Source organism: Chrysoperla carnea, chromosome 5 (assembly GCF_905475395.1).
Source record: "Chrysoperla carnea chromosome 5, inChrCarn1.1, whole genome shotgun sequence".
In the NCBI taxonomy this organism is placed as follows: domain Eukaryota; kingdom Metazoa; phylum Arthropoda; class Insecta; order Neuroptera; family Chrysopidae; genus Chrysoperla; species Chrysoperla carnea.
The window spans coordinates 20,402,626-20,421,951 of NC_058341.1; the positions used below are offsets into that span (position 1 = coordinate 20,402,626).

Genomic DNA, 19,326 nt, shown 5'->3' on the forward strand with positions numbered 1-19,326 from the left:
TATGAAAGTTAAGGTCAACATAAACAAAGTATTCTATTAACACATGTATATAAAAAACCGGTACTCATGTTTCTATATGGTATAGATGGCCTCTTAATAACACATTAAAAGTACACTTGTGTACAATCAAAGTAAGATCACTTTCGAGATCAGTTAATTAATGGAAAGTTTTGTTTTACCCAACTGCTAAATTCTGATCGTATTGGACCTTTTCTAGATACAGGATATTGAAATTTTGGAAGAAAAAGGATATTTTTGTGAATATTATCAAAAAACTCTATAAATATTACAAAAATTGGAAATTTTACAGTATCTTTCATGAGTTAAAACCAATGGTGATAAATTATGAACCCTACGGTAGAAATATAAGTATGAAATTTCCCCATTTCGAGAAAAAGATCTCTTACGCCACTGATTTTATTGCAAATACAATGTTTTTTTCTAAAATTTCAACACTTTGTATTGCAAAAAGGGCGCTTCCAGGGCTAAAAATATATTGAAAAATTATTCTTGTCTGCTGTTATCATTTGAACCCTCCTGTATACTTAGCCTACTCGACACTGCAGATGGTAGCTGATGATAGCTTTACCAATTACTAGTGTCCGACTGAAAATCGATTTTTGGTCGAAGTCGAAGGTTTAAAAGCTTTTAGAAATATATTCAAGATTGGCTACAAGTTACAATTAATAATATAAATGATTTTAAAACTTTAATATTGAAGATTTATATTAACTGTATACAATAGAAAGATTATTTAAATCATCATCTAGAAGTTGATCTAGAGATGATAGAAAAAATTACCTTACAATTTATCCAAAAACCCACCTTCAACGAAATCTTCGGCTTCGGCGTAGGTGGTGTTTTTGACCGAAGGTGGCTGAAGTTGAAACCGAAGCTGAGGTCGAACACTACTAATTACCTAACCATCTTTATATTTTAAAAAATTTTGTTGTTTCAAAAACCATTATGATTCCAAATATCGCTCACATTACTCGTATTATAATTAAAGTAGTATCTTCTTATTTCTACCGCTGAAAATTTCTTGAAACGGCGTAAAACCAATCTTTGCCATCAGTAATTTTTTTAAATTAATGCAAGAAGTAAATAAATTTTTTTGTACACAGAGAAAACAAATAAATATTGTGCTATGTAAGATATCGAAAATTTTCGACATCTCTACTTACAAAGAAGAACAATAAGAGAGGTACACAATAATTTAAAATTGATTCTGAGATGCTGAAAACGAATTTCCGTTGAAAATTCAACACCAAATTTTTTCACGAAATAAAGAATGAATATTTTTTTTATGAACTACATTTTTTTAATTTTAAGCGTTCTTTTTTTATCAGTTATGAACTTGAAAGTCACGATTAAGTTTATTAATCTTCGTTTTAAACTTAACAAACAATAACCATTTTGAATGTACACGAGTGTATTTTAATATATAACTTCAGCTGATGTATGTATGTTATGCTGGTAAGTTTTTTTTTTGTCTCAACCGGTAGTAATTTGGCGACTTGCTGTCTACCACAGAGCACAACATTATAAAGGTTTATACGTCCTACCATTTATAATAAACTTTTTTTATTTATTTATTTTTTAAACCTATAAAAAAATAAATAAAATAAATTATTATTGGAAAACATTGTTGAATTCAAACAAACAAATAAATCAGTTACACTTTTTATTCCTTGGACAATTTATAGAGTGTCCTGGAAAAATTATTCTTCAAGGATCCAATACAAATCGTATGGAATTACACTTAAGTTGGATAAGAATAATCAGTTTAAAAGGCGGTGTTAAAAGTCAAAGCTAAAAATATTTCAAAATATGACCAAATATTAATTATTATACAGGTGTTTTCTTTTTTAAGTTGACATGCTTGAAAATCGAAAAAAAGCTTTAATCGATAAAAATGCTTCAAGCGAAAATGTTGGGTGTGTAGACGCACATCTTACGCAGACATAAAACTTGACCTATGTTTTCAAGGTCAATGAAAAGCTCACTCTACTCCATAACTGACAGATAAATGAACACTTTAAATTAGAAAGTTATTCTTGATTATAAAGAAACATTTTTTGTTCGAAACCTTTTTGTGTTAACCGTACAGCTTACCCAAAATTCGCATGTTTGTTTCTGCCAAATCTAGGCACTATTCGAAAAAAAAATTTCCAATAAAAGTGGTTTGTTTTTCTATAAAGATCATTTTTGTTCAAATTGAATGAACAGACACACAAAAAGCTAGATTTTGGCTTAACGATTTTAAAATTTCATCCTAAGGATCGATTATTGCCCTAAAACCTATTGAAGTCTTATGTCTTCTGTAGGTTATTAGATGATGAAATTGCGTACACAAATGTTCAAAAAGTTTTCATTTTCGCGATATACGATCACAGTAAGAAACGCATGGCGTTTACTACAATGATGGTATGGTATAGAGACAAATATTATAGTATCTTTGTAAGCATAAGTAATATTACAGTACTGAATAGGGCTATCCACCAGAAGTATTGTGCGTATCACCAACCAGTATGTGCTTTTCATTGCATACAAAATATTTACGTACGAAAATTGATGCCATGAATCTTAAACTTACTTTCACATATAGGAACATCTTTTTCCAAATAATTTCTGGTGGGTCACTTCATCCAAATAATTTTAGCAAGGGCTTTTAGTCAAACAAGAAAAGAAATATCTGAAATTCAGTAATATCTCGAAAATGTTGTCATCAGTCGTACCATTGTGATTGGAACTTAGCTTAAATGAATTTGAGTCCATTTCATTCAACAACAAAAAAACATTGAATTGATTCCGGGTAACTATTCGGGAAAATTGATCCCAAATGAGATAAAAATATGTTAAATCGAATTTTCTCAAAAGTTTGTTTCCACGTGGAACAACTAACTGATTAATACAAAATGCATAAAATATTCAGTGTGGACACTTTTATTACCTAATATTTCAGTACAGCACGAGACGCATGAATCGGTAATCAACTAAGGTTTCAAATTAAAATTAACAATTATAATTATTATGTTTAATGATGTTTTGTATGTAAATTAAAATAATTTTTTAATGAATTAAACTCAAAATAAATACAAGAAAAAAATCTATTCAGACGAATTGTACACACGTGTACAATACATACTACGTACAATCTTGTATAATAAAACCGAATCAATCTATAGACCAATTCTGGCAAATTTTTTTAAACCATTTTTTATTTCTATATTTCATCAATTTGAACTTGTTGACTAGACTATTGCTATCAAGGTATACTAAGTTTAGTCCTAAGGTTGTAACGCTTAAAAATATTGATGCTATGAACCAAATTTTGGTATAAGTGTTCATAAAATCACCTAATTAGTCTATTTCCGGTTGTCTGTCTATCTGTCTGTCTGTCTGACTGTCTGTCGTCTGTTTGTCCGTCTATCATCACGATTATTCAAAAACGAAAAAAATATATCAAGTTGAGCTATAATAGCGTGCTGAGGACGTAAAAAGTGAGGTCAAGTTCGTAAATGAGCAACATAGGTCAATTGGATCTTGGGTACGTAGGACCCATCATGTAAACTCTTATAGATAGAACTAAAGTTTAAATGTAAAAAATGTTTCTTATAATAAAATAAACAACCTTTGTTCGAAACATTTTTTCGTAAACATCACTGTTTACCCGTGAGAGCGTAAATTATGCGAAATTTGTATAGTATGTATTATATCGGAATAACAGTTATATATGTGTGACATGAATGTATGTGTAATATGATGAGTCATCAACATTGTCTATACGTGGTATTTCAACAATTAACTCAGTCAATTGTTTGTTTTCACTAGTTTATTTCTATAATTCATCAATTTGAACTTGTTGACTAGACTATTGCTATTATTATTGTATTAATCTCTGTTTGATTCATCTTTATTTCATAGCAGCGTACATCGCACACCGCACCCACTAAACTTTCTTTAAAAACAAAAAAAACAAAAAAAACTTTCGTTAAACAATACACAAAGTAATTACCTTTGTTGTACGATCACTCGTTTTCGTAATATGTTAATTCTATGTAATTAGTAATTTTGTTATTTTTTTTTTTAGAATTATACATATTGTACACATCAAAATAAAATTATTAAGGGTGTGGTGTATGGTATATTATTGTGAGGTTATGTTTTTTTATTAAAATTATTATCATAAAAAAGCCCCACCTAAAAATTATTCATCATTTTTTTTTTTAAATAAAAATGTAAACTTCTCTCGTCAAAGAGAAACATAGAAAAAATTTGCTACAATAAGAGACGCTTAATTTCATCAAATATTGGATACTTGATTAGACAGGGTTGTTCAATGAAATGTTATCAATTTTATTACTCACTAACTTCAATATGTTAAACAAATACATATAAGTAGTAACATCTTATTGAACAACTCCACACCTAAATGGGTATGATTCATGTATACAGAATGCCAAAAATGCATTAGATTCAATATAGCCTTAAATGGGTTGATTTAATTATAATTAGGTGATTTTGCTAACATTTGTTATATTGGTGTCTTGACGAGGAGTGATTTTTCAAAAAGTTTTCACTCTTACATGGGCTCACTTTTAGGTATCGAAATACGGGGTAAAGTTTTTGTATACGGGAACTTCTTTATAGTTAAACAGAGGTCAACTTTGTTTTATAACGTAACAACTTATTTTTTGTCTCAGATGCTTGTTCTTCGAAGGAAAAACCTTTTAAACTTGATTTCAAGTTTATTTTCAGGTTTAAAAGTTTCCACCAAGTTTTTACTCTTTAAATTCTTAAAATAATATTTTTATTGCAGACTTATTATACCATGTATATATGAAATATGTTAAGGTATACTAAGTTTAGTCCCAAGTTTGTAACACTTAAAAATATTGATACTACGATCAAAATTTTGGTATACGTATACATAAAATCGAGTAATTAGTTCATTTCTGGTTGTCCGTCTGTCTGTCACCACTAAACCTCAAAAACTAAAAGAGATACCAAGCTGAAATTTTTATAACGTGCTTAAGACGTAAAAAGTAAGGTCAATTGGGTCTTTGGTCCTTAGGACCTATCTTATAAACGGTTAGAAATAGAAAAAGTTTTATGTTGGATATAATGTAAATTATTTGTATCGTTGATTTTTCAACGTGTTTTTGCTTGCATATAAAATAGCCTTGGCTATAATAATAATCAAATAAATCAATAAATTAGTACGGTGTAACTAAGTAGGTGCTTTAAGCACGTTTGTTTTTTTTTATAAAATAAATGTGTTTAGGATGATTTGGAATTCTAAGGTTAAGTCGATGAAATTAAATAATATTTTTATTTATTATTCATTAATATTATAATTTATCAATTTTTATTTATTTAAAAGTTACCACACAATTATTTTAAATTCTATTCGTGAATAGGTGTTTAATGGTTTTTACCATCCAAATTATATGATAATTATTTAACCCTTTACTAAACCCTTTTTAATAATATTTGCAAATTTTGTCAAGAAGAAGAGAAAACCGGAAAGTTTCTCTCTCAAACAACACTATCACTTTATCTCCACCCAAATGAAATAAGTAAAGTTTCATCCAGAAATATCCTAAATTTTATTAAAACTGTTGAACTCCCAGCTCCTTATCTGTTTATTAACATTATAAAAAGGTGGCGACATTCTAAAACGACGACTTATATTCCAGAAATATAATTATAATGATCAAGATATTTTAAAAACGTGCGTTTAGATAAAATTATCGTTATTAAACAGATGGAGTTACAGTAACACAGTGACTTGGTCAATGGTCATGCTACAATAATATTATTAATTATCAATTAGAAACTTCCAATATCAAAAATTTATATTACGTCTCGAACATTCGCACTGTGCTTATAAAACGTTTGTAATCTATGAATTTTTTTTTGAACATTTTTTACTATGAAAAAGAGATGAAGTCAAAAATAAAACTTGATTATTTATTAAGGATGTACGAGTACCAGGACAATTTTAGCTAAAGGCTTGATTTTTTTATATGAAGTTGGACTAAGTTTAAATCTATTCTGAAAATTTTAGGAGGGATTACCCGATTATTTAAATAAAGAAATGACTTCAAAAGTAAAAATATTTAACATTGGTCTTATGGGAAAACGATGGATGGATGATATGTTTACATAGATCTCTCCAAAACTAGTCGGTGGAAATTAAAAAAACTATTTAAATTAAAGTTAAAACCTTAATAAATTATTGAAAATAAAAAAACCCGTTCTGCCCGACTATTTAAGGATGTATGAGCACGGTAGTGGAGACACAAATGTAATATATCTGGAGTAATTTTCAAAACATCGAAAATTGAAAATTTGGTTTAATTATTTAGCTTTCGATATTTCGAAAAGCTAGGCAGATATTGAAAAATTGGATTCTTATTTTTCGTCTACATTCATGAAGTTATAACGAAATTCATCATCAAAGTTGAAAATAATATACAAATAAATAGTCTAAGCTTGTCTTGGTGGTCGTACTACCTTAAAGAACCCAAATGTATACATACCATTTTACCTAAAACCTAAATACTTTTAAACTACTGTTTCAGACACAAAGCGACCAAGAAAGGGTTAAATATATTAACTAACCAAATATAAAATAAAAACGTTTTAGTTTTAAAAGTAATTGTGAATCCTAATTTAAAAAATGGATGTATGTCTAAAAATGATGATTATGTTATAATCTTCAAGGATAAATAAAATAACAATTAACAATATAAAATATTAAATACGTGATTGAATTTTTATAAATATTGATTTGTGATTTAAAAAAATCAATTATTTATTACCATACAGATCAGATCAATCATTATATCACGTATAATTATTGCTTACTTACTTTAGTCTTAGTTACTTCATGTATTATTTATTTAGGTAACGACATATTTAGAAAAAATAACCTTCTTTAAATTAATTAATTTAGGATAAGCATACGTATTAGATACTCCTACGTGAGAGATATTGATCAGATATTAGATATTGATAATGATAGGGTTCTGCATTATTATAAAAAATTTATTTTATCTTAGTTCTCGGCAAATTTAGAAAATTTCACACATCAATAAGTCGAAAAATAATTATCCAAATTTCAATATACAGAGTGCTCAGGAGTAATGGACGCCCTTATTGCATCAGGTAGATAATAAAATTCTAAGATGAAAAGTCTCTCTTCCATTTTTTATCCGATGCACGGATATAGGCTTCTTCTTACACATTCACGTATGTTCACGCACCCTCCAGCCTAACGCCCCCCCCCGTCACCCACTGTCTTGTAGCAGTAGCGCGCTTCTGATTTGCTGTTTATTAATCGCTAATTATCCGTGCATCAGATCAAAAAATGGAAGAGAACTTTTCGGCTTAGAATTTTATTATCTATCTAATGTAACAAGGGCGCCCGTTACTCTTGGGACACCCTGTATTGTGCATGTTACACACCGTTATTTTTCGAATAATCGATTTCGAGTTATTAAATTTTCTTCCCCGTGTTTCGGTTGAAAATGTTATTGGTCTCATAAACAAGGATATCGCCAAGAGGGAATGGCAGGTAGGAGCAGGTTCTCCTTCGAAAGGGTAGAAAAAATGTCATTTATTGTTCGATGTATAATCTCCGCCCGAAACTGACACATAAAATTATTGAATAATTTATTCGTCTTCGGTCGGATCATCTTTTTTTGTCCTCAGTATAGCATTTTTGAAATTCTTTTATCTTTCTGACTTTTTCAACAACAAAAAGTTTGCATAATTTTTATAAAATTTTCTTTATGTGCCGATAGCTATCAAATGCATTGTGAAGTTTTTCTAAAAATCGATGATAATTTTGTAATCAGCTTGTGGGAATAATTTTGAAATACGTCACTAGCATGGCGTCTATAAACAATCTGTTAAATCAAATACTCATTTATTTAATAAATACATACACTTAAGAGGTAGGCTTTTAAGATGGATTATCTTTATTTGGAAATAAAAATAACAATTCACATTATGAGTCATTTTATAAATTATATTTTTTTTACCCGTAAATTAATGTCAAGACGTCAATTACATTCATTTTAAATTACGAAATACATTTCTTTGCAAGGCTCTTGTAACGTATTGTATAAATGTATAAAAAAGTAGAATAATTAAGTACTACTTTCTTGATAAAAATATGTCGCCTTCAAAATCGATTCAGTTTGGAAAAGGCATGACGTATAATTTTATCATATAAATAATTCCTATGGAAATGAATGGTCAAATAAACCTGGCTCAATTCATTTCGAAAAGTGAAATGGTAAATAATTAGGTAATTCAAAAGAACAAACTCAACTCAAATATTTCAATTTCAATTAAAATATTTCCAAAAATTTGTCCCAAAAAATGATAGCTGTCTATGTATCCTTTTCATCTCATCTAATGTCTTTGGCCATCACTTTGATATTCATTAAAGAAGGAGTGTTATAAGTTAAAAGTGATTATCTGTGCGTTTATGTGTTTCTCAGTGGCATCGTAGCCCCTAAACGGTCGAACCGACTTGATTGAGAACATTTTATCGGTAAATTGTACTATGTAATACATATGTAATGATCCGTACGCTGTAGGCCTGGGGTAGCGCGTTCGATTCTCGCCGTCACAAAACAAAATAAATATAAAAGTGGAAAAAAAAAAATTTATTAAAATTGTAAATTAAAAAAAATTTATATGTGTTGATAAAATTTATTTTGAATTTTGTAAATTTATTTTAAGGGGCGCCAACAAAAATTCTATTTTTATAGAATTTTTCTGGAAAAATAAAACTTTGTTTTCAAAAATATTTATTCAACTGTTTATGCAAAAAAATTAATCATTAAATATATTTATTAAATAACTTTTACATAATTAATATGTTTAAATTTATAAAAAAATACCAACAGAACAGCATAACATATTCAATTGTTATTAAACAATTACTTAACATAAAAATATTTTTAAAATAATAATTATTTATTTATTTTAAAAATAAATTACGTGGATTTATTTAAATATTTAATAATTTAATAATAATTATTAATTAATGAATAAAGTATTCAAATAAGGTATGCAAAATATATTAATGCGTATGATTAGCAAATACTTTTAATTATTATTGTATTGAAATTTCATCTCAAAAATATATTCAATTATTAATATTTACTAATCATGAGCGTAACTGTATTTAATAGTTGTTGGCAAATCTAAAAGCTGGGGAGGTTTTTTGAAGTGAAACTTTTTTTACTCGCACAATTAGAATGTTACAAAACTTGAAACTCTGTTCCTTTTTCTTATTCTTATCCCTGTTCTAATTTCAATATTAAGGAGATATGCAAGGATTGAATAATACTAGGTAGGGATTTCAATAAGAATTTATAAATACATTTTTTGATTAACAAAGTTTCCAAAAATCACAAAAATTTCTAGATCATCGAGCTTTTTATTATTATTTTATCGTTCAAAGTTGAAAAAATAATAAATCATATAGGCTATCCTTTTCAATTGGATATTTCTATATCAAAAAATCTAGAGAGTGTGATAAAAAACCCTCCTCCCTTCCCTGAATTTTAAGATATCAAATAATGAATGAAGATGCTTCATTTGATAAAAAATTCTCTAAGTCTTCTTACGTAAATTTGACTTTCATATACAATTATTTAATAATTATTTAAACTCTCTTTGCAAATTATAAGTTACGGTCCTGAAGGATAATAACAATTAATTTAAACAATACTTTACCCACCTTTATTTAAAAATCAATTTAAATATTTTTAAAATTACTAATAAATATTAAATATTACATTCTAATTGATTTTATGATTTTTAAATATTGATAAATTTCATATTACATGAATTTGAATATAATTAAATGATGTAAAAACATGACTTTTTTTACAATAATTTACTATTTCCTGTATAATTCAATCAAATTAAACATTTCACCTTGCATCAAATCAGATATTTTTGATTTTTTGATATGCTGTTTGCAATGTAAAGGCAATGTTCCTGAATGCAAAAAATTCCTGATTTGATACAAGGTTCCCCTCTTTTCATGTATGATGGGATTGAATCAGTAATTATCTGTTAGGGTTATTACACGCATATTATACCTATACTAGCTGTTACCCATCCGCCGCTTCGCTGGGCAACTTCAATTAAAAAAACAAAGATTAAATAATATCATAATTAATAAATTTTATTTCCATAATTGTTTCAGGTGAATTATTCGTTCAATATGAAGATGATATAAATAAAAAACCAATATGGCTACGTAGTCATGTGAATATTTATGGTGGAATATTATTTATAACAAATTTTATTATAAACAAACAACGTATCCCGTTACGTGATTTTAATTTACGTCCTGTCACCTCTACATCTCAAGATGATTCAACAACAACGTCCAATCGATATATATTTGCATTATTTAGTCGTCATAATGATCAACGACCTGAAGTTACATTTAAGGTTAGTACCAATTTATATTAAAATTTTCTTTTCATTTGCTATCGTTTTGTTTATAAAGAATATAGTCCAGATTATATAAGATTATGTTCATGAATTTCAGTCCATAATATGTATACTATGTTCATGATTTTCAATATCTAATTTTCATAGAGGATAGGGCATCGACGTTAGAGTTATATAGACTGAGTGTCAAACGATTTTAAGCGTCCCAACGTCTGAGGTAATTGCTTAGGTCCAACCATTGTAGATTCGTAAGAAAAAATGTAAAGTGATACGTGATAAGTATTTATTTTAAGTCAAAAAGCGAAAAAGTTCAGTGAAATCACGATTTTGTATGTAAAATTTTTGTGATATGAAAATTTAACATTCAATGTATGTGTTTTTGATAAATGTCCCTATATTCAATGTATATTTTTTTGATAAATACCCCTATATTCTTTTGATAGATGTATTTTTTTATATATATCCCTAGCTGACCTAAGCAATTACCTCAGTTGTTGGCACGTTTCTCAATGTACGGAAAGATAGGCGATGCTCACTGCTCAGTCTATATAAAAGTAAAACGTCAATGGGATAGGGTATATTTTTTGACTTTATTTGCTTTGCTGTTTTAAACGCTCGCTTGCTCTTAGCGTACACAAGGATAGTTCTGTTTCACACTATCCTTTGTAGGTGAGGTAAATCGTGTAGTCTCTCCCGACGGAATTTCGTACGGGTCTAACTAATTTTTATTTTATGATTATTTTATTATAAATTATGAATTACTTTTAAACTGAACAAACACAAAGTATAAACTTTTAAATATATGAGTTAAAATAGATAAAAATGAGATCAAATTACAACAAAAACGATAATAATTATTGTGTTATTAATAAAATATTTTATCAAAATATAAAGTGGGTGTTATATTTACACAAACCTACGATAACAAAACCATAGAATCATTGGTAATTTTATAAAGCGCCTCTAATCAAATTTACTTCAATAAATATACAAATTTGAAAAACCCCAAAGACAAAATATTATCATTTTTTATATTCTCGATATTATGCATATTTTTGATAAAGGTTATTTTTTATGAAATATAAAATATTAATAAATATCTCTGCAATGGATTACCTAAAAAAAATAGGGCCAAGACAAGCTAAAAAGGTAAAAGTGGTATTGATTGACACAAGCCGAATAATTTCCTATTGCAAATAACTTTTACGTTTTAGTGTAACTAATAAGACGGGATGCATAGGAAAAGTTGGGAAGCAGCACCGATTTTTTTTGGCAGCTGATTACGAATCTGATGTCCCATTACACGGATTCTGACGATCTTCCAAAATCGTGTCATTTTTGGCCAAGAATTTCATTTTTTGGCACAAAACAGCAAGTTAAGTATTTATCGTCCAACCTGTGCTCAAGGAATTATTTTGGGTTGCTTATTACGAATCTGATGTCGGATTACAAAATTCTTGGTCAAAAATTTCATACATTTGGCACATCGGATTCGTAATCAGCGGCCAAAAATACCTTTTAGAACAAAGTTTGCCCAATAAATACTTAGTTGAAGTGGAATTCTGCGTCAAAGAATGGATCGATTTTTAGAATACGTGACAGAAATCGTGTAATTTAACATCGAATTCGTAATTCAACAAACCCTATGCCCGTTTATGATTAGAATAAGTTGGCTGAATGGTCCTTGACATCCTATACACACGTTACAAAAAGTTTCATTAAAATCGGTGCTATTTTCCCACTTTTCCACTTTCGATAGTTTTTCCCGGCTTATTCATTGTATTATATTATTTATTAACCTTGTGGTCCCTGCAAACAACAGAATAATCCAAGTGTTAGTTGGCCAAAAAAGGTTGGAAACCACTGATCTAGTGAATGTGTATCCTTAAAATTCTTTCAGACTACTATTTCACTTAGAAGGCTACCCTGTACTTTCCAAATCATGCATATATACCCTATTGTCCATTTAATTATACTTAATGATCTTTATCGTGTATAAATCTTATCAAACAATCTTTGATGATTATTTTCTAAGAAAGTTTAGTTGTAAGTATTCGAAATACGTAATTAATTTAGAATTAACATGTATTGATATTATTTCTAAGAATTAAAATTCAATTAATGTATAAAGGTAAATTATGATATCGACATTTTGTTAACAATAATCTCTCTAAAAACAATTAAAATATCATATTTTTCAACAATCGTGTGTTATTTATAATTGAATTACACCTCAAGGCTCAATTTTCAACTTAAATCATTTACTTTTTGAACTTTTATTTTGAATTATATATAAATTAATAGACCGCTATTTAATTCACGTTTTCTTCAGATTATCTTTAAATCGTCTTTATGCATTCTCATTAATACCCTTTATAAGCAGGAAAATTTTTTAATATCCCTTACGGTGCTAAATTTATAGATTTCACCTGTCAAAGTTAGCATTTTTAACATTTAAATCCTAAATTGAAGTGTTTTTAAAGGTATATGCTTTATTATGTAACAAGGCTAATTTTCTTAAGATTAATTTGGAAAACTAATATTCATTAGTTAAAAACATGACAAATATTTTCCTATAAAGAAAATAATACCAAGCTGCACTTGTTTTTCCATAAAATACATTTGAAGTGATGAAATGAAATGGCATTTGTGTCTTATTTCTTCTATAAATGATTTTCTATAAATCCTTAGACATCAATATTTCAAAAGCTCTGGTATATATCGAAAAATTTTACTTTTAGTTTTCGTCTAATTTTGCCAAGTTCTAACAGAATTCAGCCATAAAATTTGGGATCGTCTTTAAATTCGGAACGTCCGGGAATTCATGCACTCATTTTTTTGTGGAACGTCCTTTAGTTGAAAAGTGAACTTAAGGTGAAACAAATATATTCGGCTTTAAAAATTTTCAATCAAATCAAGTTTTTTTTAAAGCAATAATTTTCTTATTTGGATTATTCAACGAATAAGTTTTCATTTACATTGCTTTTTACGCGATTAGCATACGTCTAATTCAAGGTGAAATCATTTTATAATCTAAAGATAAACGAAAATTGTATATTTCAACCCTAATTTTAATGTTTGAACTAATTCTCTACGTTCAAATAAAGGAATTGTGCCACGAATGGTTTAAGTATATATTGCAATTATTTCTCCGTATGGAATGAAGAATGATTTTGAAAATAACACCTTATTAATAGATATATATTTATAGATTTGTACTACATTTTAATATTTTCAAACATAATTATTAAAAAAAAAAATTAATAATTATGTTTGTATGTCTCATCTGTCTAATAAACAAATCAGTCCGGTTTAGTCTGTATATGGTGAGTACAGTATAAAACGGTGCTATTACATCCAAAAAAATAACATTCTAATTGATTTTAACTGAATTTTTCGAACTTTAGCTTGTAAAGTGGAAAAAGTCCTTTTCGATGGTCATTGAAGCCAGGCTTTGTGAAACATTCTCCATATATCTATATGTTTTTAACTTGGTGTAGGTTAAGTTTAATGGCTCTGTCTCATAAGTAGGGAGGGCCCTTTTACTTGGAGACCTGTGGTCCATTGTATTATCCTAAAAGACAAGTTGCATGTTTTTTAATTTTATTTTTTTTGCAAAAGTTTTTTTAACAATTACTAACTTCGCTTTATTATAACGTAATTTTTCATAGAAACAAGCAGAAAAATGTGAATTTTGCTTGATTCCGATTGGCTCACAGCCTCAACGGGTGTAAATACGTCACAATCAATAAAATATTTGCCATAAAAATATTATGAAAAAATATTATGCAATTTCCTTTAAACACGACAGTGCCCACCAAATTGACGGAGTTGATTACGTCCTATACGTGATGTCTAGAGGACCTGGATTGAGTCCCTTTATCCATTAACATAATCCATTTTCAGCTCAAGTCATGCTGTTTCATACCCGATTTAATCAGTTTGGGTTGTCTTCTAAATGTCTAGTCTGGTTTTATTTGTTGAAAACCTTAATAACTTTTGAATACACTTTCATTCATTAATAATTTTTATAAAGATTTATTTTTATTAACGGTAAAAATATTTCTAAGAAATATAATGAATTAAAATAAATATTTTTTGTAAATTAATTACTCCGTATGTGTTTGTTTGTATTCAGAAATCAATTGATTGATTCCTAATATCCGGATGTTAATATAATTAATATACATAAAAAAATGGCTTTGATTAAAAATTGTACATTTCTGGCTAAAAATAGTATGTTTATCTAAAGTTTTCCCAAACAGTTTTCTTCGGAATACCGAGTAATTTATTTCAGTTTTGGCAAGTATTTTTATTGGGGATAATTAGTGAGAGGTTGTTGTTGAGTTCGCGTCTAACAACTAAGCCGATAAGTTCAATAATTGAACGAATAGGCTTATCGATAGTCGAATATTCGAACTACAAATTTGTAACATTTTCTTCCTATAACTATTTTTGGGACAAAACTTTGGTATTTTTTTCCATAAAAGAAAGAGAACTGGGGACGCAAATTAGATTAGAAACATTATATAGTATGTATACAAGTATTGTATATATTATAAATTTATACGTTACATATATTATATATGTGTTTGTTTGTTTATGCCGTATACTTTTAGAAGAGCCGTATACTAATAAGAGTATCTTATTACTTTTTGTGTAAAAGTGGTTATCTTTCTTTACTTACATGACGTAAAAGAACAAACGAATGCATAGTTGTTGTATTCGATATTTAAGATATATACATATAAGATTCCCGACCGATTTTTCGGAGTAAACACTGCTCCATTCTATTTTACTAATATCAATCGAGTAATTACAAATTTTATATCATCTCTCTTTCGAAATTTCTCTTTTCTAGAGTCTAATTTGTCTGAAATTTTATCAAAATTGCATTCGTTTTTCGCCAGAAAGAGACTTTGATTTTCGAGATAAAAATAGTAATTTTCAAAAAATAAAACCAACTCAACTAAGACGTATTATTATGGGATTTATAAAAATAATACGACTATTTTAAAGGTCCATGTTCAGTAGGTATGACTAGAGTCCTCTACTAACGAAATGTTAAACTATTTTTTTATATTAATATTTGATATGATTAATATAAAAAATACATACAATTATGATAATTTCGATTTATAAAACATAAAAGAAAATTTGTAAAAATTTGTTCTAGAAAAATAGTAATTATTTGTCATAATAAAAAAAATTCTTTTTATACAATTAATTAATAATTCAATACAGCAAAACAATATCGTATCAATTTAAATATTATAAATAATTAATTCTATTTCTCATCATCTATTGAGAATTTTTATTATTTTATATTTATTGCAAATACTACAAAAACAGTAATAATTTATTTATTACATCCGTGATTCACAATTGTATGATAAATTTATAGAAATTATAAATTATTTTATAAGAAACAAACTAGTTTATTTCTTCCTCAAAAAATAAGTCTTATTCACACATTAAATAAGTCATCAAGAAGTATTATAGCCTGGAGACAAAGTAAAATTTAAAATAATTAGAAAAAGTCGGCTACCCTGCCAAAAAAACGAACAAAAAAAGTAACTAACAAGTTTTACTAGTTAATTTGTATTTACAAAACGAAAGATCACTTATTCGATGGTTAAAGAGGTACATAAGACGTCATTGCAGTTGGGGGACCGTTCTGTGGAACGCTTTTTAAATGAAAACTAACATGTCCTCCGACTGCAATGACAATTTTATTAACTAGACTCGGCAAAATACGTCATTTAGCATGGTTAATTTTCGCAGGGAAAGTTTTTACAGAATCATGTTTAAAACATGCTACTCAACGTAAAAGAGCAGGTTGTCGGTGAGTAACCCGGCAGAATATTGTTTAATTTACATTAAAATCACGAACTTAGAAATACAGAGTATGGACTATTATCAAATTCTTTTTAAATTCGTGAACATAAATACAGATAACATAGACTGAAAAGTATTGTTAACTGTAAAATTAAGAATATAGGTATACATCATATGGACTGTTATATGTACTTTCATGAACATAGTTTTACAATGTGGACTGTTTGTTGTTAAATTTAAAATAAATTAGGATCAACAAAGTTATCTTTATCTAGACAGTAACGATGGTTGAGTTGTAGAAATGAGTTAAGGATTAATCTATTTCTTTTATATTTGTTACAGACCAGAACCGAACATGAATACAATATATGGATCAAAATCATTTCAATAGAATTGTTAAAACAAACATCGATCTATAATATTAAATATTTAGATCTGATGGGTCTAACATTTAATATCAACAATCACACTGTTGCTACAACAAATAATAATTGTATAAACAACAACAATGAACAAGAACAACGGACAAGGCGTCGGTCTTCATCCTCATCATCGGATCATAGCACGACTAGCAGTCATACTGATTGTAGTAGTCGATGTAGTTCATTAAGTAGTCATCATTCTAGTAGTAATAATTCTTTAACCTCTAGAATAACAAGTAATTATAGTTGTAGTAGATGTAATTCTTTAAATCGTTATAATTCTAATAGTAGTTATTCCATTAACGATAAAAAATGTAGTAGTTGTAGAAATAATTCAAATAGTAATATAACGAAAGTTAGTAATACAAGAATAACACCTACAACAGTTAGTAGATATAATTCCAATAGTAATAATTCCACAAAACCTACAGCAAATGAAAAACGTCGATGTTTTAGTGAACTTAATCTAAATTTATTCGAAGAAAATAATACCAAAGATAATTTTAATTTTAATAATAATCGAATTTTAGCTTCTACATTATCCTCATCATCTTCATCTTCGTCGGAAGAAGAAGATAATCTTGATAACACTAAAACATCATCATGTATAGATTGTTCAAATAATTATTTATCGTACTCCGATTATAAAAAACTTCTAGCTAAAGAGAGAATCCAACGTGTTTTACAACCAAAAATTGAAAAAACACAAGAAACGAATAATAATAATAATAACACCGTAATAGTACCAATACGCTCATATACTCGCGTATATAACATTCGGGAAGGTGTACAATTAAAATCATACGATTTGCAACTGAAATCACCCCCTGAACCGATTAAATCACATGTTAAAAACAGTGGTGAATCAAAAAAGATCGATATGTTACGTAAAAATACAAATCAACTAATAAATAATAACATAACCTCACAATCAAACGTCATTGAAGAAACAGTTGAACAATTATTAAAGAAGTGTCAAAATTCAGATAATTATGTTCCTGTTAAAGATAAATTAGTCTTGTTTGAATCTTTATGTAAATTAGGTCGTAAATCTTTAATAAATAATCAAAATTTAATTATTGGTGCAAATAACAATTACAATAATACGTTATCCATTGAGAAACGTCGTACTCAATCGATGTACGATTTAAATAATAATCATATTAATGGGGCGGGGGGTGTTCGCCAAATATGTAAATATTTTGAAACACAATCAACAACAAATAATACAAATAAATTCAATACAATTGCAAAAGGTTATCGTAAAGTAATCAGTGTTGACACTCCACCACTAACGCCATCTGTTGATTCGAAACACTCATTAAATAATAATGATAATGGATTATCACAGTATTCTGGTTCACGTAAAACAAAAATGAATAATTTACGAAAGAGTTCACAATTTATTAAAAGTAATACGTCGTACTCGTTATATAATCAAAGTTTTGATGATTTTAATAAAAATACGAAAAATTATTTCGGTTTTAAACAATTTCGAGAAGGTAATAAAATTATATCGTATGTTTGAAATCATCGATTTTGTGGCGTTTTGTAACACCCATTCCATTGTTATTTATTTTTAGATTGTTAAGTTGCCTCTGTTGATCACGAAATTAAATTTTCGTAATTTGATTTCTTGTCAAAAAAATTTTTAGAATCATTAAATCACAAAAATTGAGGCAAACCTCTTTGAAGCACTCAAGCTTCTCTCTCTCTCTCTCTCTCTCTCTCTCTCTCTCTTCAAAATTGCAAGGTCATAGAATATAGCACAGCAGTCTAAGTTTAATATTAACGGTTTTTTGTTTTTCACGAATGCGTTTTCTCTTTATCGGATAGCTCTACAGTATTCCCGGTTGAAGTTGATTGGTTAAAAAACATTCTTGTGGGAATATCCACCCAATTTTATTTTTGTTTCTTTGCAAGATTTTTGGAACTTAATCCATCATATAGATAATCAGCTTGTTTTTAACCCTCGGCGTCAAAGAAGTGGGAATTGTATTAATGAACAATTTATCTCTTTTTGCCTACGACTTTAGTATTCCCCTATTCGAAATCTATAATTGAATCGAATTATTTGAAATTCCATGACAAGAAAAATTACGATTATGTTCTCCTAGTTAGAAATCATAAACCCATACAATTATTTGAAGTAAAATTTTTACCCTTCAACAAGAAGCTAAAAATAATTATGTTGACTAATTATGAATTAATATTAATTAATTCACAATTCACATACAAAGCGATGAGCGATCAGCGAGATACGATTAGCAACTGAACTGTATGAAACTATGATTAACAATTTAAAAATGAGGTTTTGAGTCTCATTTATCACAATTTCGTAAACTTCAGTGGACTGTTTTGATGTTAATCGCAGATTTATCTCCAAAGGAATATCTGTCGGGGGTTTATAAAAATTTGTAATTTTTAATAAACAATAATATGTCCCATCAACGATATTATACTAACTACGCTTAAAAATTAAGTACCTTAATTTTAATTACAATTATTTGTTCTAGTATTCTGATTTTAAGTTCATATAAATTGTAATATTCTGAATTACTTAATTAAT

General features: G+C 27.9%; 1 protein-coding gene across 1 annotated transcript in view; it reads left to right on the forward strand.

Annotated features, from left to right (window-relative positions):
* LOC123299638 (probable serine/threonine-protein kinase clkA) overlaps positions 1-19,326 on the forward strand; it is a 66,375-nt gene extending 47,049 nt beyond the window's left edge. The window contains exons 3-4 of the mRNA XM_044881906.1: positions 10,244-10,494; positions 16,678-19,326. Coding sequence (XP_044737841.1) covers positions 10,244-10,494; positions 16,678-18,285 — 1,859 coding nt within the window. The 3' untranslated portion in view covers positions 18,286-19,326. The remainder of the gene's footprint in view (positions 1-10,243; positions 10,495-16,677) is intronic.